This window comes from Amphiura filiformis, chromosome 8 (assembly GCF_039555335.1).
Source record: "Amphiura filiformis chromosome 8, Afil_fr2py, whole genome shotgun sequence".
NCBI lineage: Eukaryota > Metazoa > Echinodermata > Ophiuroidea > Amphilepidida > Amphiuridae > Amphiura > Amphiura filiformis.
Genome location: NC_092635.1, coordinates 68,994,683 through 69,015,147, shown reverse-complemented (window position 1 = coordinate 69,015,147; position 20,465 = coordinate 68,994,683). Strand labels below are relative to the sequence as shown.

General features: G+C 39.3%; 2 protein-coding genes across 2 annotated transcripts in view; one reads left to right on the top strand and one right to left on the bottom strand.

Annotated features, from left to right (window-relative positions):
• LOC140159393 (BTB/POZ domain-containing protein 2-like) overlaps positions 1 to 16,358 on the bottom strand; it is a 41,955-nt gene extending 25,597 nt beyond the window's left edge. Inside the window, exon 1 of the mRNA XM_072182854.1 lies at positions 16,245 to 16,358. The gene's annotated coding sequence lies outside the window, so the exon portion shown is untranslated. The remainder of the gene's footprint in view (positions 1 to 16,244) is intronic.
• Positions 4,665 to 4,988, top strand: LOC140159686 (craniofacial development protein 2-like). Its single transcript, XM_072183181.1, has one exon. It carries the CDS (start codon positions 4,665 to 4,667, stop codon positions 4,986 to 4,988), a length of 324 nt encoding a protein of 107 aa, XP_072039282.1.
• Positions 16,359 to 20,465: the final 4,107 nt, after the last annotated feature.

Here is a 20,465-nt window from a genome sequence, read left to right as displayed (position 1 = left end):
AATTTGGTGCTATTTCCTCCTTTCACACAATATCTTCAGGAAGCAGGACTGCGATGCAGCTGTCCCCACTTATTTTGACAGTTGCGTTGAATCAAAATACCAGCCTTCAGCAAGTCGACAGAAGAATATATTTCCTTTCTTGGAAGAATAACGTTCTTTGACGTATTCTAGATCTTCTCCGACAACACTGGTAAATAGTAGTACTTTGACTACATAAAATATTTCTGGCTTGCAATTTCCTTTCTTTGAAGGAATTGGACTGTAAGCATAGCCCAGATCAACACTATCAACTGTGAATCATTGTTTACATTTTCTTATTATATACCAAGCTTGGGAAAAACCCCATTCTATTCTGGGCCATTTACTGCCTTCACATTATGCTCAATCTGGGGAATTCCAAAGTCTTAATTATAACATTAACCTTTCACATGACATCACTTCCTGAGGGAAATCCCATTACATCACTTCCTGAGGGGAATCCCATATATGATGTCATCTCTTTACAATCTGAAGGGGGTTTCCAAATATTCCAAATTAGATATGATTCAACTTGTTTTGCTCAATTTGAGAGGGAATTCCCTAAAATGTCATCACTCATGTAACTTTGTAAACAAAGATAAATCATCAAATTAAATTACTCAGGGCACATCACACCTCCCCTTAAAAGAAGAAAGTTTGAATGTAATGAAAACTTTCTTAATTGTTTTCTTCTTTTACATCAACTTCAACATACTATTAACTTTGAGTGCTTAACTCAACATACACAGTGACTACTTGTCACACAAGTTCCTTTTTAAAAGGAATTTTTGTTTGTCAGTTTTTATGCAATTCTGGACAAGGCATCAGCCATTACATTGTCTTTTCCCTTAATATGTTTGATGTCCAGATTGTACTCTTGCAAGGTCAAACTCCACCTCACCAGTCTTTGGTTTTGTTCTTCATCCTGTTGATGAAGGTGAGGGATTGTGATCTGTGAAAACAAGCACAGGGTATACTGTGGTACCCAAATACACATCAAAATGTAGCAATGCTAATAGCAATGCTAGACACTCCTTCTCAATTGTGGAGTAATTTCTCTGGTGCTTGTTGAATTTCCTTGAAAAGTAACATATAGGGTGGTCAATTTGATCTTCACCCTCTTGCATCACAACACCTCCACAGCCTATGTCACTGGCATCAACAGTCAACTTGAACTGCTTCTGAAAATCAGGTGCAGTAAGTACTGGTGAACTCATGAGTATTGATTTGACTTTGTGAAAAGCATTTTCACACTGTTCTGACCAAATGAATTTTGCATCCTTCTTCAACAAATCAGTCAAAGGACTTGCTATCTCTGAAAAGTTTGGACAGAACTTTCTATAATAGCCAACCATTCCTAGAAATCTCATGAGTGCCTTCTTGTTTACAGGTGTGGGGTATTGCTCAATTGCTTCAACTTTGGCTTTGATAGGTTTCACCTGACCTTGACCTACAACATATCCCAAGTATGTGACTGTGGCATGGCAAAACTCACTTTTTACCAGGTTGACTGTCAATTGTACTTCTGACAGCTTCTCAAACAATTGATGGAGTTGTTCCATGTGTTGTTCCCAAGTTTGACTGTAAACAATCAAATCATCTACATACGCTTCACATCCCTCTATGCCTGCCACAATTTGGTTCACCATTCTCTGAAATGTCGCTGGCGCTTTTTCAACCCGAATGGCATAACTTTGTATTGGTAAAGACCAAATGGTGTACCAAAAGCAGAAATCTCTTTGGCACGGTCTGTGAGTGGAACCTGCCAGTACCCTTTCAATAGATCAAATTTGCTAACAAATTTTGCATTCCCAATTTTGTCAATGCAATCATCAATTCTTGGAATTGGGTACGAGTCTGTCTTTGAATGAACATTTGCAGCTCTCATGTCTGCGACCAATCGGTATGAACCATCAGGCTTGGGAACAAGAATACATGGTGAACTCCATTCACTACTACTTGGTTCTATGATATCATTGTCTAGCATATAATTAATCTCATTTTTGAGATGTTCCATTTTCAATGGATTGACTCTGTAAGGATGCTGCTTGATTGGTTTTGTATCACCAACATCTACATCATGAAATGCAGCATTTGTTCTGCTTGGCGTATCAGGAAATATATTGTCAAATTTGTGAATCAAATTTGCAATTTGACTTTGTTGATCTTGAGAAAGATGACCTAACTTTGAGTCCAAATTAGTGAGCACATCAGAATTGTTCAATTTTACATTATACTCTTTGTGCTCCAGCTCTTTATCCTGGTCAAATGTGACATCAGAATTGTCATCTTTACTCTTGTCTACATTGGCGATTTTGTATACATCGGCATGTTTGTCTACATTATCAGTATGTTTTACTGTACACACAGGTTTTGGAATGCCACTGTCACTTCTTTCAACATACTCTTTGAGCATATTTATGTGGCATAACTGCCTGCTCTTGCGTCTACCAGGAGTCTTGATAATATAATCTACTTCACCCACTTTTGACTCTACCTCACATGGGCCATGGTATCTGGCTTGTAATGGGTGTCCTGGAATTGGAAACAGTACTAGAACTTTGTCACCTAGTTTGAACACTCTCTCTTTGGCATGTTGATCATACCATTGTTTCATTTTGGCCTGACCCTGTTTCAAGTTTTCTTTGGCGATATCAGTTGCTCTGTTAAGCCTATGCTTAAAATTGGAGACATAATCCAATAAATTGATATCTGATTTCTCATTGAGCCACTTTTCTTTCAACAACTTTAAGGGCCCGCGCACTGTGTGTCCAAACACTAACTCAAAAGGACTAAATCCTAAAGTTTCCTGAACAGCTTCCTTGCAGCAAACAACAACAAGTGTACTCCCTCATCCCAGTCCCTCTGAAATTCCAAACAATATGTCCTGATCATGTTTTTCAATGTTTGGTGGAACCTTTCTAGTGCACCTTGTGATTCTGGATGGTAAGCACTTGAGGTATACTGTTCTATACCTAATTGATACATGACCTGCTGAAATACTCCAGAAGTAAAGTTTGATCCTTGGTCTGACTGTATGGACTTGGGGAGCCCCACAAATGTAAAGAACTTAGTTAAAGCTTTCACTATAGTCACTGCTTTAATATTTCTCAAGGGTATGGCTTCAGGAAAGCGTGTTGACGCGCACATAATTGTCAGAAGGTACTGATTACCTGACTTAGTCTTTGGTAGGGGGCCTACACAATCAATAATAACCCTACTAAATGGTTCATCAAAGGCTGGAATTGGCTTCAATGGAGCAGGAGGTATTTTCTGATTTGGCTTCCCTACTACTTGGCATATGTGACATGTTTTGCAATATTCAGAAACATCTTTTCTGAGAGTGGGCCACCAAAATGTCTCAGAATTCTTTCATGAGTTTTCTTAACACCCAAATGCCCTGCCATGGGACTATCATGTGCTATGTTAATAACTTCAGTGTGGTAGACTTTTGGTACCACAATTTGGTGCACTACCTTCCACTCTTCATCGGCAGGTGCATCAGGCGGGCGCCACTTTCTCAATAGCACATCATCTTGTTTGTAAAAACAGACAGAATTTTGTTCTGCTTCTTCTAGGGTCAATGCCCTTTGATTGATCTCTTTGAGTTCTGGGTCATTTTGTTGCTCCAGAATTAGCTTGTCATGACTTAATGGGTCTCTCAATGTTTCCCCAATTTGTTCATGCTCAGAGGCTGTGTCATTTTTTTGAGGGTCTTTTTATCCCTGGAGAAGGAAGTTTATCTTCTTTCTCATTCAACTTTGACACAAATGTGTCTTCCAAACTGTAGCCTAAGTCATCAATTTGGTTGTCCTCAATTATTTCTACAGAGGCCCTCTTACTCATTGCCCGTGTCACTGCACATGCAGGAAATATCTCCTTTTCCTCACTACTATCATCCTGTATTTAGTTTTAGTCTTCAGCTTCGTTTGCATGGTAGGACAGAATACCTGTTTCAGGTACTTCTGTAGGGTAGAGACACCTGAGTCTGGGAATATTCGAGACTTCACCGATGCCGCCGAGGTGTACACTCACACAGATCTCCTCGGCAGGCGACCAGGTGTATCCCCATATGATTTAGTATGGGTGGCAACTGGACTAAATGCTGAAACCTTTCCTTTATATCCTCTATGACAGAAGGAGTGGCGACCTCTGTCTTATTCAGCCATTGACAAGAAATATGAGTTTACATTTAAGCACCAGGGTTAAAGCCCTGCTATGAAGTCTGGACCATCTAAGTCACCGTTAGACTATGCTAACATCAATGACGGTTTGATCTCAAAGCCAGTTGATACCATCCCTGGACGGACCAAACCTGATGCAGATAAGGATGGTCAAGACAAATTTGTACAAAGGAAAAAACCATTTACCATCAGCACTTTCAACATCAGAACTCTCAACTCACTAGCCAAAAAGAAGAACTTGCTCATGAAGCCGCACATTATGGCATTGACATCATATGTCTGCAGGAACACCGGATTTGTCACAATGACTCCCTCTTGCAGGAAGATCTGAATGGATACAGATTAGTCACCTCTTCAGCATGGAAGAACCAAAGGAATGCTGCCACTGGTGGAGTAGGCTTCTTAATCTCACCAAGAGCCATCAATTCCTGCATGTCCATTATTAGTCATAATGAACGGATTATGGAAATTTCTCTGCTGGGCAATCCAACATCCACAGTTCTCTGCTGCTACAGTCCACATAACGAACAACCTGAAGAAGCTGTTATCTCCTTCTACCAAGAACTCTCTTCTACAGTTAATGCCATCCCAGCTCATAACTTACTTATAATTGGAGGAGACTTTAATGCTCAGCTTGGGCCATTGGATGCTCTCTTCACACCTGCTAAAGAAACCAATAGAAATGGCAACCACATGAAAGACTTCCTGCAGGAACATAACCTCATAGCCACAAACACAAGGTTTCAAAACCGCATCAACAGATTATGGACACATAGGCGTCCCTAATGGCCAACTAGTTCAACTAGACTTTGTCCTGGTAAGAAAGAAGTGGATCAACTCAATCAAGAATTCACGTGCATACAGCTCCTTCGAGGGTGTGAACTCGGACCATAGGATTGTTTCATGCAAATGTCAAATCAGCTACCGGAAATGCAGAACTTCCATGAAAGACCCAATGAAACGTATTGACTGGAAGAAGGTTACCAGAGACACCATCCTGGGTGAGCAGTTTGTGGTAGCAGTCTATAACCGCTTCAGTTCTCTACACGATGAGCTACAAGAACCCAATATTAGCACCACTTATGATACCTTAGTTGCGGCTAATGAGGAAGTTGCACTGGAGATGCTGCCTAAAAAATCAAAGCAGTCCTACAACATTGCTGCATCAGACAAAGTCACTGAGGCAAGAGATGTCTTAAAGAGTGCATCTATGAAACACAATGCTAGATCCACCCGAGCCTCACAAAAGCTCCTCGAATCGGCCAAAGTTACTCTTGATAAAGCCTACACAGAAACTCTGGAGTCCTCTATTCAAAAGAAGACAGAGGAACTTGACACCCTCCATCATGAATATAAACATGCAGCTTCTTGGGAACTCCTCCGGGAGATAACTGACACCAAATCTGCTCCTGTGGTTAGAGTGAAAGGCAATACATCTGAAGAGCGTCGTGACAACTGGTTTCTACACTTTTCCAACTTACTAGGGAAACCAGAGCAAGACGTAAACCTTGAAGATACGTTCTTTAACAGCAATGTCTCTGACGATCTCCCAATACACACTGGTCCATTTACTATGGAGGAACTGCAAAAGGTCTGAGCAAGCTCAACAAGTCAAAAACACCTGGTCCTGACAACATACTAGCCATTGTTTGGACAAACCCACTCTTCCCTCAGCAACTGCTTGATTTCTGTAATGAAACCATGAAGGAAATAAGCCAAAAGCCTTGTCAAGATCCACAATTATACCTCTCCCGAAGAAAGGGATCTTTCACAACCATCAAATTATAGAGGTATCACACTGTCAGCACTTGCTGCCAAGCTGTATAACACTATGCTGCTCAACAGGATTTCTCCTCATCTAGATCCTATTCTCAGACGTAACCAAAATGGTTTTCGCAAGGGTAGATCAACCACACCACAGATTCTAGCCCTTAGAAGGATAATAGAAGAGCTTAAAATCTCAAAGAAGCAGGCATATATTGTGTTTGTTGACTTCTCAAAAGCTTTCGACAGTGTTAACCGGAAGGCCATGCTGCATATTCTTCGTAATTATGGGATCCCTCAGGAGATTGTGAATGCTATTGCAATAATGTATGATAATCCTTCAAGTTTTGTACAAACAGGTGATGGACCAACTGAAGAGTTTCTCTCTACTGCTGGAATCCTGCAGGGTGACACCTTGGCCCTTTACCTTTTTGTGATAGTGGTAGACTATCTCCTCAGACAGTCGATAGACACTGACAAGTCCAAAGGGATTGACATCATGCCCAATAAGACGAGCAGAGAGAAGAACAAGTATTTAACCGATCTTGACTACGAGACGACATCGCTTTAACAGCTACGTTATCACAAGATGCCCAAGATCTTCTGTCATCTTTAGAAGATGCTTCCGCCAAAGTTGGCCTCTTTCTCAATTCCAAGAAGACAGAATATATGTGTATTAATGGAGATAAGAACCCAACTCCAATCCTTTCTCGGGATGGCACACAACTCAAGGAGGTGTCGGACTTTAAATATCTTGGTTCATTTGTTGCCGACAGCAAGAAAGACTTTCTGACTCGCAAAGCTCAAGCATGGAAAGCTTGCAACAAACTGCACACCATCTGGCAGTCCAACATATCAAGAAATACCAAGCTTGCCTTCTTTAGAGCCTGCATAGAGAGTATCCTCTTATATGGAAGTGAGACCTGGACAATGAAGAAAGATCTTCAGGACCGTCTTGATGGTACCTACACCCGGCTGTTGATGAGGGTTCAAATATATCCTGGCGTGAACATAAAACCAAAGCAGAGATCTATGATGGTGTTCCACAGGTGTCCTCCATCGTTGCTCAACGGCGAGCCAGATTTGCAGGCCACTGCTACCGTGCAAAAGACCAAATAATTTCAGATGTCATCTGTATGAGGCTTCCACGAACATGTAGAGGAAGAAGACCATTCAACTACATCGACTGTGTGGCAAGGGACGTCAATCAAGAAATTAATGACCTCCCAAATCTGATGGCTGATAGAGATTCCTGGAAAAGAATTGTAAACTCTTTCTCGGATGCGTCCGCAAGATAGATAGATAGATCATCCTGTAAACAGGGCTTATCTGTGACTATTGGGTCAGGAAAAACCTTCCCCCCTGCCAAATCATTTCCTAGCAACATGGACACTCCCTTGACTGGCAATTCATGTCTAACTCCTATGGTTACAGGACCAGAAACCAAGTCAGATGTCAAGTTAATTTTGTGGAGAGGTACATTAAGTATTTCCATCCCAATACCCTGGATCAAAGCATTACCAGCTGAACTATCCTCATTAAAGGGCAAAGTTCCTTCCAGAATCATAGACCGTGCACAACACGTATCTCGCACAATCTTAATGGGCTTTGGACTACCATTATCACCAAGTGATACTACTCCCTCTAACACAAATGGTTCAAATTCTTCACACACCTTGTCTGTTTCACCTCCCTTTTGTGGGAATTCTTGTTTTTGATTTGACTGACTTGTTTCTTTGACTCAAGTGACACTGCACATCCTACAGTATTACTAGCAGTTTGCTGCTGTTTTTGTGCATCTTGTTTGGCTTTTAAGCTCCGACACATGGTCACTGTATGTCCTGGTTTCTTACAGAAATTGCAAACTAATTGGGATTTAAATTCAGTCCCACCTGTTGGTCTGGTACCTGAACTCCATGGGGTCCCTCTACCACCAGCACTATGCTGTGAATTAGACCAGGATCTGTGATTAGACTGAGATCTCCTTCTTGTGTACCACCCTGATTTGCTCTAGGTTGGTTTTGGCTGAACCTGTTTGAATAACTTCTGTTATGACTAAATCTACTCGCATTCAACTTGTGCGTTAAGCCATAATCGTCAGCCATCGTCGCCGCGTCACTTAGCGTTTTAATTTTGCTAGCACTTTCATCCAAATGGGTTTTAATGTCAACGTGGACACATTTCTTGAACTCTTCTATAAGAACCAATTGCTTAAGTTGGCGAAATCATCTTTGACTTCTTTTGAACCAAGCCACCTGTCAAACATGTGTTCTTTTACTCTAGCAAATTCTACATGGGTTTGATCTGCTTGCTTTCTTGAATCTCTGAACTTTTGTCTGTATGCTTCAGGCACCAGTTCATAGGCCTTAAGGACTGCCTGTTTGACTTCTTCATAATTCTTACACTTCTCTATTGGTAGAGCTGAGTAAGTTTCCCTGGCCTTCCCCACAAAACTACTTTGTAACAGTAGGGTCCAATGCTCTGGAGGCCATTTCAAATTTGTAGCTACCTTTTCAAAATGTTGGAAATACTCGTCAACATCTTTTTCTTTGAATTTAGGCACCAGCTTGACATACTTTGTAACATCAAACCCTGACTTTGAGGAGAAACTTGATGAGTATTTGTCACCTAGCTTTGCCAACTTCTCTTGTTCAAACTTGTACTTTTCTTCAATTTCTTTTTGTTTCAAATTTTCTTCCATTTCCAACTTTTGTTTTTCAAGTTCCAATTTTGCTACCTTTTCCTTTTCTTCTGTTTCTAATTTGTGGTGCTCAAGCGCCATCTTTTCTTAAGCGTGCTTTTTCTTCCATTTCTAATTTCTTGTTTTCCATGTCTAATCTTTCTTGTTTTTCTTTATTTTGCATATCTAGCTTTTGCATGTCCAACTGCAATTGCATTTTCATTTTTTCCATTTCCACCTGAACTTCTAGTTCTTTCAACTTAACTGCATCCCCGATTTCAGTTTTGACCTCTTTTCTCCTGTCCAAAATGGATTCCTCAAAATACTCTTCATCAACCAAAACATCAATTAAGGCATTTTTGATTATTTGTTTTCTGTTGGCTTGCTTTACATCCAATTCATAGTATTTTGCAAATGCTACTAAATCAGGTTTCTTCAACTTATCAAACTTCTCCCAATCTATAGTTTCAAGAAACTCTTCTGCTTTGAACTCTGTCATACTGTACTTTCACTTTCAAGACTCAGTATAATAATGTCAACTTTTTTACAGTGTATATCCCGGACGACGAGCCCCCAATTTTGTTACGAGTCGTACTTGACTCAAGGCCAAAATCACCTTTTACCCAAACTCACACGAATGCACAACACAAATACACTGTTCGTTTAAGCTAACAAAATCTAAGTCTTTAATTGAAAGCAAGTTTCGTTTGGTACAATATAATGACTACAAATGCACATATACATTAATCAAATATAATCACTCTTTATCTATTTTGTACTTAGCCAGCATTCTTCTTCTTGGTGATCATAAAGTTCTTGTAATGTTCTGGACGACGGATGTAATATATCCCTATTCACTTGTCCTGCGACAATCAGCGAAGTCCTTTGTACACTTGCATTGATAACTCCTTGCGTATAAAATCCTTACACTAAAATGGTGTTCTCCAAACACGTTTACAACTCCTTTGCAATTATCCTATACTAAACTCCTTGCTGCCCCTCCTATGCTAAACTCCTTGCGCCGTTCTCCTATGCTAAACTCCTTGCGCAGTTCTCCTATGCTAAACTCCTTGCGCAGTTCTCCAAATTTAACTCCTTGCGCTGCTTTCTCCAAATTTGGTGCTATTTCCTCCTTTCACACAATATCTTCAGGAAGCAGGACTGCGATGCAGTTGTCCCCACTTATTTTGACAGTTGCGTTGAATCAAAATACCAGCCTTCAGCAAGTCGACAGAAGAATATATTTCCTTTCTTGGAAGAATAACGTTCTTTGACGTATTCTAGATCTTCTCCGACAACACTGGTAAATAGTAGTACTTTGACTACATAAAATATTTCTGGCTTGCAATTTCCTTTCTTTGAAGGAATTGGACTGTAAGCATAGCCCAGATCAACACTATCAACTGTGAATCATTGTTTACATTTTCTTATTATATACCAAGCTTGGGAAAAACCCCATTCTATTCTGGGCCATTTACTGCCTTCACATTATGCTCAATCTGGGGAATTCCAAAGTCTTAATTATAACATTAACCTTTCACATGACATCACTTCCTGAGGGAAATCCCATTACATCACTTCCTGAGGGGAATCCCATATATGATGTCATCTCTTTACAATCTGAAGGGGTTTCCAAATATTCCAAATTAGATATGATTCAACTTGTTTTGCTCAATTTGAGAGGGGAATTCCCCTAAAATGTCATCACTCATGTAACTTTGTAAACAAAGATAAATCATCAAATTAAATTACTCAGGGCACATCACGTACAAGTACCAAAATGGTCCACCAAATGGCTTCAATTGGGCCTTCATTTTGCAAAAGTTTCTCACTTCTCAGGGGGTACGTCCCCCTCAGACACCCCCTATGTCGCGCAAGTGCAACATGATTTCACAGCCATTATTTATGTTTTCTACATCCACCACTGCCCCCAAACTTTCAAAATTGTTCTGCATAGCTTTTAGTTTTATTCATAGCATGAAAACACAATGTAAAAATCCAAGATAACCACCATGGGGAATGCAAGGGCGTAGCCAGCTTTCTTGGTCGAGGGGGTGGGAGCAAAATAAAATTTCAGGGGCACAGCTGAAAAAAATTGCAGTTGCAACATGCAATTTTTGTTTTTAGAGAGACTGTACATGTCTTCTATTGTGACAATGTGCGCGTGCAGCGTGCAAAAAGTTTGTATTTTACACTATTTTGGCCCATGATCGGGGTGAATTTTGATGGAAAAGGGGCTCCATTGCCCTTTTTCTTTTCCTTTGCCCTTTGGTCAGAGGGGCACTTTTTTCTTTCATCTTTCACTGGGCTGGCCTGCTGATATTACGGTAAGCGATGTATTCCAACTATCGGATCAAGAATAATTCCCTAACCCTAACCGTAACCAAATATACATTCTGGATCCGATGGTTGGAATGTCACTTAGAGGGCTTAAAAAATGAGCGTCCATATGGACGCAAGTTTGACGACAAGGTTGCAAAAACTTGCGTCCAGATGGATATTTGTGCGTCCATCTGAAAATCATGATCAATCATACCGGGAAACGCTGTGGCATGCCATGATCAAAACGGCTGGCAATCCCTTGTTGCTACACCAGGGACAGACTTAGCTTTCAATTTTCTACTGGCCCTCCGGGCCAGTGAAATGGCAAATCTACTGGCCCTGCAATAAATTTACTGGCCCAGCTTTTTTCAGTATTTTCTACTGCAAAAAGTGCAAAATAAATAAGCATGTTGCAATGAGACTTTTGAAGTTAGAGAATACCAATTACCAAACTTAACATGTGTTACTTGTGTGTTATAACATTTATTCTGAGATTCTGTCCCAATTTAAGTTGAGCAAATCTTATGATTTTAATGGTTTTGTACTGAGTGTACTCAATGTAGCTAGAGTGTAGTCACTAACACAAATTCAGTCAGTAGTCCTTCCTTTATCCATGGCGGTATAAAAATTTATTTATATACCTCCATGCTTTATCTACAGTAAGCCAAAAAATTAAGGTACCAGTTGTGTTCACCCCTGTGTCAAAATTAAAACAAGCAGCCAATACCTGTACCCTGTACCTGATTTAACACCTCATTTGCTGAAATTGGTTGAGAATTAAAGAAACGGTGGTCTAAAACCTAATAAAGAAACGAAATCAAAAGTTGCACTTTTGTGTTCTAATCAATGAAAGCACGACGCAAATTTTAACGTGTTAATCAATGGAAGCACGGCGCTGGTTCTCTTGTTCGTGAACGCATTGTGTGCAAATCAATAGGAAACGTAATGTACATGTAGCAAACTGCAACTTTTACATTGGCATCTTCCTTGGGTTTTTGGATCGTCATATCTTTATTTCTTGAACAATTTCAACAAATGAGGTCTTAAATTCGAGCTAAAAGATGCAGCTATTGGCTGCTACTTCCAATTACGACATATCTGTCTTTGTTTAGGATATGCAAGGGGTGAACATAACTGGTACTTTAATTGTTTGGCTTACTGTATATAGCAGGCATGAGACTGCACTTTCCTAAAAAAAACTGAAAAAACTGAAAATGCGCGTGAAATTTGGCAAAAAGTACTAAAAACAGGCTGAAATTAAATAAAGTTGCGGAAATTTTGACTATAAAAAAAACTGAATTCAGTTTTTAAACTGAAAATTCTCATGCCTGATATAGTTGTTCACAACAGTTCAAGTATGCGGTATTTGTGATATCTCTATACCATCATCAGATTGAGCACGAAAGAGCTTTGAAGTAGTACATATAGGCCTCCTATCGCCGTAAAAAGCGGTCATATATTTCAAATTTGTTTGCAATGCAAGGATAAGAATAAACGAAAAATGGAGCAGAAACTGTGTCCATTATGTCCATCACTGATTATCTTGTCTCACGAGTTATCAGGCTCAAAAAAATCAAGTGGCCCGCCGGGCCAGCATTGTTGGAAGTTTACTGGCCCGAGGCAAAATCGACTGGCGCAGGGCCACCGCTTAAATCCGTCCCTTTTTTACACGTACCCCAGCCACCGAGATCTACACCTCATCAAATGTCGTTTGTTCAAATAAAATAAAAATGCATTTTCCATGATTATTCCATCTCCAGTCGCTATGATAAATTTTCTCATTTCTGTGTCAGTTTTGGTTCAAAACGTGGTCAAAAATAGATGCAAAAACATGCACAAACTCTGCCAATTTTTAACACATTTTTGTAGTTCTGCACTTCTTAAATTAAAGTGTTGTTGATGCTAAAACTTCTAAATCACGTGCTGCCACAATAATAATAAAAAAAATTATCATTTTGATTTTGTCTTTAAAATTGCTTTTATTCATCATTTAAGAATAAATATTAATAAAGGAAACGTAGATTATTTATGAGAAAATAAACTTAAAACATTAAATTACCGTACTGAATATTGTCAGGTTGTGATAAATAATTCTCGCTATTACGCAATAAGGCGCCGCCAGCGGTTTGCGATGTAATCGTGATGTATCATGGGAAAAGGTCGACATCCAAGTCCATAATCTGAATATTACCATGCTATTACATAGGAACATGTGACAATATTTTTAGTTTGTCAAAATAAAGGTGTTACACGCGAATCGATACTCAATAATACTTAATAATGTGATTTGAAATGTGCACAATTAATTTTTTCTCTATCGATTTGCGTGTAATACCGTTATATTGACAAACTAAAAAATATTGTCACGTGTTCCTATGTAATAGCATGGTAATATTCAGATTGCGCGGACTTGATGTCGAATTTTTCCCATGATACATCCAGTGTCCGAAATATGCCTCAAAAAGTTACAGGCCAGCCGGGTTTGACCTTAAAAAGTTACCGGCCAGCCGGGCCAGCAACTAGATGCCAGTCAGAAAAGTTACCGGCCAGGCCAAAAAGTTACAGGCCAATGGTCGGCTGACCGGCCCTATTTCGAACGCTGGATACATCACGATTTTCCCATGATACATCACGATTACATCGCAAACCGCTGGCGGTGCCCTTATTGCGAATAGCGAGAATTAAATAAACATTAACCGCATGTCGTCAGTCCGACACCAGTAAACAAAGTGAATTTCATCAAGTGGGATTTTCCCATCAAACCATCTTTACGGAAAGCTTACTCAAGAACTCTAGCTTTGAATTTACACACGATATATAGTTACGCATTCGATGCTAGAGTGCGTTGCTATCATTTTTCGGTCGGACAGCGGTGCAACTTTTTGCAGTCTAAAACTTTGCTGAAGTGTAATTTTAGCAACATTTTTTATGCAATCGCCTGTCGTGATCGGCTGTGTTTACTTCTGAACTTCCATTGCTTTACACGGTGTCATGCTTCAGCGAATCCGACTAGATTTTGAATGCAATGGTCTCTAGCCTAGAATGTGAAGCTATCGATGAGCAAATTCTTGGCTAGACTTCTCGAGCAACGGACAGCATGCAAAAAGTGCAAGATTTCCTGATGTTGCATATTGCAGAATTTACTTCAATTCTTAGCAGGTTGGTTAAATTTTGGGGCTTTTATTATATTTTAAAAATATAAAAGAATGGAAATTTCTTATTTTTTATCATCAATTAATCATTAAATTTCGAAGTTTTGTCTGCGTCCACATTCATGTGACATGGACGCAAAATACGACCGGCCATCTGAAACTTCTTGGGCTGGCATTAGTTCACCACGTAAACTTATGGCTCAAAATTCGGACCGCTCGCCAATAAGTTTACTGCTTTCTGTGTTTTGAAATTTGTTGACGTTTTAACGATCCCTGATTCCCGGTCGCTTATTTTCGCTGTGTCACGTCACATGCATGACGCTGGTGGGTACCAACCAAACTTCAGAAAAAAAAAAAACCTTGATCGCCGATAACGATGTGATATGGGACTTACATAGGATTACACAGAGAGATATTTTGCCAAAATTTGACCATTTCCATTTAGCTTGGCCCTACTTTGTCTGCGCTATATGAAAAAGGACAGTCTTAAGGCCAGAGTAATGGAAGACACATTCGTCCACGCCCGAATTTGAGATTTTTTGATATTTATCAACACTAAGATGTATTATTTCACTTGAAACTGATTAAATACAATTGGTTAATATTTACACGTATTTTTGCTTGATTTATTTCACTCTTTTCAACTCTAAAAAGTCACATGGCTCAAGACAGCTTAGTAAATTGGCGGAAATAATGAGTCAGAAATCTTGCGAATGCGAAATATTGTGATTACGCGCGCGATTCGCGTCGTGTGACACGGCGCAACTTTGCGCGTAGGTCCAACGCAGTCAAGTCGCATTCGGTATGTTGTTAACGCCGGCAAATGCGGTATAAACAAAACAAAAATTTGCAGTCAAAATGCCAAGATTTTTTAATTATTTTGAATTTTGGCGCAATAAAAGCAGACATTATAAATTCATTGGTGCAAAAAGATGCATATTTAGACCATGTACCATATACTGCTTTTACAAGCGTGAAAGTCTTGCCGTTTTAAAATATAAGGAAATTTTGTGCATAATTTTGACGTTTTTTTACTAAAACGTCGATTTCTCATAGTTCACTTTTGACAATATTGCACGATTTTTGTGACAAGATAACTCGAAAAATATGCAAGCAAAAGGTAAACTTTTTGCACTATCGTTTAGAGTACATCAAAGTCTAGGAAGGTTTCCTAATTTTTTCAAAATATTTGTTTTAAACAAAAATATACACCATTATGTGCAATTTTAGCTGAATAAAGTGACAAAATTGCCTTTTTCACATGTTTTTTTCATTTTTTTTAAAAAAGAGACAAATTTCAAAAAAATAAAAAAACCTTCCCTAAGTTCATGTCTCTTCTTCATAAAAAGCTAACTGACATTTTTTGACTCCGAACGGATTTTTTTTTAAGTTGTCACAAAAAAATGGGGGTAAAAGAGTGATTTTTTGTGATTTTTTCAAAAACTCGAGATTTTTGAAAAAAATCTGACGTCACCATGGGATTCCTTGACTCATTTCCTTTCCAAAAATATATAGTTTTATATACTTTGGACATACAATTCAGAAATAATGATGCTCGAAAAGGTCCATGTTCGCTCCCATTACACTGCCCTTAAGTAAGTAAATGTACAATGATTTTGATGTTTTGATGTTTTGGGAGACTGTGAGGGTTCAGAACCAAAAGATGATGGAGCCTATTCTTGACTGTGTAATATTCCTTCACCACATTATCGTGACGGTAAGAGGCTTATACGATGGACAGATAGTATCAGTTTGTGAATGAGGACATCGTATAAGTTCCTTGTACTAGGCTGGCATCCAAATTTGTAATAATATTATACCGTACACGTCTGGACGCAATGACGCACAGACGGGAATTAAAAGCATACGCGCTGGACGGCTAGCAGTACGCTTAATTTATAAAAGGAAATCTGAATATTAACAGAATATTACCATGATACACTGCATGCAGTGCCAGTCATGCCACTGGCAATGACTGGCAGTTCAGTGCAAGCGAAATTCACTGTCACTGAATTGATTTTACTATCTCAGACTCAGTATCTGGAACAAATCCATTCAGAATTTCAGATTTGTTAAAATTTATGCTCTAAACATTTCTCTTTTATATGGACTATAAAATCATACCTCTAAATACGTTCCGGTTAAATAACAAGACGAATGTCAGGAATTCCAAATTACAATAGATAAGCTTACACCACGGCTCATTTCTGGGATATCGGCAACCCCAGAAAATGTTTTTCACGACTTCATCACACCAGTGCGCATGTTCGGTGACATTTACTTCCTCGTTGCACACCACCAGTGAAGTTTCAGCAAGATGATTCCCTATAATACGCTAATACCATGAATACCAGAAAATATCAAAACTGTAAAAGTGATAGGGGTGTTTTGGTGGAGATCTTCAGTGACTGGTCAAAACTCAAAAGTGGGGGTAACGGGACGGGTCATTGGGTGAGAATACATTTGGTCATTGGTCAGTTTAGGACATAAACACCTCAAAAGAAATAAGTCCCCCTCTGAACATGTCGTCATAACATCGTAAGGTTTCGTTTTGTACCAACAAAACTAACTTTGAAATAATTATATGACTGTTTTATTGTTTACTAAAGTGCTGTGTGAAAATGAGAGATTTCCATGACTTCAGGGCTGAATGAGCCTAAATTGAAGACAAAAAGTGCCCTTTCCAAAAGTCACAAAGTAGGCCTATGCTTGTTAACGGCAAGGCGTATTGGGACAAGGAATGGAACTGACCATCTTACAACTCACTGTGCTGAACTCTGCACCAAGGGGATTTGCATGGCTGAATGATCAAGAATCGATACACATTACAGTAAATGTTCACTTGGTGAGGATTTTATACTGCACTCAAACACATGGGGTTTTCCATTAGTAACAAGCCATGAATCAACTTTTGTGACAAGCATAGGCCTACTTTGTGACTTTTGAAAAGGGCAGTTTTTGCCTTCAATTTAGGCTCATTCAGCCCTGAAGTCATGGAAATCTCTCATTTTCACACAGCACTTAGTAAACAGTCATATAATTATTTCAAAGTTAGTTTTGTTGGTACAAAATGAAACCTTACGATGTTATGACGACATGTTCAGAGGGGGACTTATTTCTTTTGAGGTGTTTATTACAAAACTAGGCCTATATTTTCTAGAATTTCAGAGAGAACTTTAAATATTGGCCGGTTATTTTTCACACAGTGACGTTAAAGCCATAATGTACGATCTTATAATATGAAATTGGTTTTTTTTTTTCAAACCTGATTTTTTTGCATATTTGTAATGTTTACACATGTCCCAACTTGCACCTAAACGGAATCAGCCAAATGTGTTGTCTTTGTAGGTCAACAGAGCAAAGTTCGACATATATCATAATTTAAAAATTATGATAATATATGTCCTCCCATGTGTGTTAAATGGCCAAAATAACCAGTGGGGTTCAGGGGCGTAGCAAGAGCATCAGGGGCCCATGGACAAGGAGCTATACGGGCCCTTTTAACCAGGGCGGGATTTACCTTATGGGGGCCCTGGGCCAGGCCAAAATTTGGCCAGCCCCGAACTCACGTTTTGGTTTACGTGTAACAAATTTTGTTCCGATGTTACCAGGACATTTGTGTGCAAAGCACGCGAAAACGTTCAATTTCAGACTATTTTAGCCCCAGATCAACATGAACTTAGTTATTTGAATGTGCGCGAAGCGCGAATTTTTTTACAATTTTGCCCTATTTTGGCCAAAAAACATGCTGTTATTGGGGTTAAAAGATGCTAGGGCAATTTTGGGGCCCTGGACCCGGGCCAGGGGCTATTTTAACGTGCCTCACCGTCACGTTAGTGCAATGAGATAAAAGTGTTGATGAAGTAGAGTGCGTTTCAAAAATAAAAAAATTGACATTTTTACCTGAATGTGACCGTAAGAAAGGCTCTACCATTGTCTACTATTAAAGCATATCTACACGGATGGTTAATTGTCACTGCACAAATATTTTATCTCGTCACGTACGTGACAGTGAGGCACGTTAAAATAGCCCCTGACCCGGGCCCATCTGGATCATGATCCGGCCCTGCTCTCCATATCAGCCCTTATTTAATTTTCGCTTTTGTGCTAGGGGCCCCTGAACCCTCGGGGCCCATGGACTTCGTCCACCCTGTCCTCCCGCTTGCTACGCCCCTGGACTGGGGTTTCTTTCACTTAACCTTGTTATTTCAACCTAAAATGGACAGCAACCCTTCCCTTACAGTCAGTTAATACTAATATTATTTCAACATTTTGAATAAAGAATAAGAAAATCAAAATTCACGGAAATCGTACATTACGGTAAGGCTTTAAACTAGGCAATGCCCATATAACATAACATGTATTGTTCAAAGCTGTTCAAGTTGTAGAGGTCACGCGTCAATGGTGAGAGTACTGTGTATTGTATAGGAAAATGGACAGTAACTATGTTCTGTTCTTCAGCTTAAGGTTCTACAAATGTCTAAAAAAGAACCATTTTCATGGCTTTAGTCGAAATTTGTTTAAAATTCAACCAGCAAGGCCAAAAAATGCCAAATGTATATGGCCCGCGGTCCCCATAAAACCAATCCTTGGTGCCATCACAAGCTATCACAGCACTGCCATCATGATTTTCCAAAATGTGGACCTATATGAGTGCGACCCCCCTGCCCCCCCCCCCTTAAAATTGTCTTTGGGAGCTATTTTATCAGACTGTTACAGTCAACATGAACAATTTGACCTGCTAGAACATTTCCCCGCTATTTCTTGGGCTATTTCTACCCTGAAAATGGGGGGGGGGGTGGTCCTTCAGCTTTTTTCATCATTCGCATGATCCAGATTTAACTTTAATATTTAGCAAATAGACATTTTAAGAACTTGAGTACAAAAGTCTTCCGGAGCCTCTGCTTATTTTTGAGAAAAGTAAGGGGATGAGGCTCGAAATGTCCCTTATAAATCAAAAAGTCAGCAGTCACACAGAATAAAAATTTGTTATAAACGAATATTCCCGCGAATATTCTCACTTTCTTGAAGAATTAAGTATGATCCTCCCAGTCCCAGGCCGGTACCATAATTATAACTTGGTGGGTCTGCGGGAAGTTTCAAAAACTTGAACCATTTAAAAAAGAAATTGCCCTCATGCACATTTTTTTTTTGTAAAAGCGGACCGCATCTTAAAATTAAACTTTCCTTTTGGATTTTTTGAACGCTTTATCGCGTGAACGGCATTTTGTTAATTTTTCTCCTACACACTTAAAACTACGGGGTCAAAAAATGACCCAAACGGGGTCATTTTTGACCCCAGCATAGTTATCAACTAAACACCATACCACTAACGGGGTCATTTTGACCCCATTGGTCGGGGTCATTGCAATGACTACGTATTTGGGTCAAATAGTAACCCCATTGGGGTCAAAATATTACCACATTTCGGGGTCAAATGAACTGACCCCTTCAAAAGGGTTGCCTTATTGGGTTACTTAATGACCTCATTTCGGGGTCAAATGAAATGACCCATTTGAAAGGGTTGTTTTATAGGGTTACTCAATAACCACACATAGGGCCTGCACTTTGGCTCGACATTTGAAAGGGGCGTTAGTTCATTTTTGGATACGCCCCTATTATAATTAGGTATTACTCGACTCACACACATTCCCTATATTAATATGTATATACATGTACCACATGTAGTCAATCTGTCTGCTTTATCTGTATTGTGCCCCTTCTTAAGCAAATACGGTAGTTAAACACGATTTCATCAAACATTATAACAATAGTTCTTTTACAGTGTGCAATCATCCCGGGCAATAATTGGGCAATAATAGAGAATGTGCGTGAAATTATTGATTGGCTCCATACAAAGGAATTGAACCGGTGTCCTTCACCGTAATCATAGCACAATGCAGTGCATTCAATCAAACGTTGTCGTCAACCTATTTGATCGTATTTGTGCATTTGTTATGTGTGTGAGACGAACTGTCGCGGTAGATTGCAATAGCTTGTAATCATGCTTTTGTTGAATGAATTTGAGTACTCCGCCATATTTACGGTATGATACGTCATAATCTAGGTGATTATTTGCATTGGATATCTTGAATACGCTGGTGAGGTTGTGTAATAATCGGATTAATGCTATAACAGTAGGTGAATACAAGTTTTGAATATATCACGTTGCAAAGCCCCATTCAGTGATCCCAGCGAAAGTGAAAAAAAAATCAAATTGTTACTTCCCTATATTAATATGTATATACATGTACCACATGTAGTCAATCTGTCTGCTTTATCTGTATTGTGCCCCTTCTTAAGCAAATACGGTAGTTAAACACGATTTCATCAAACATTATAACA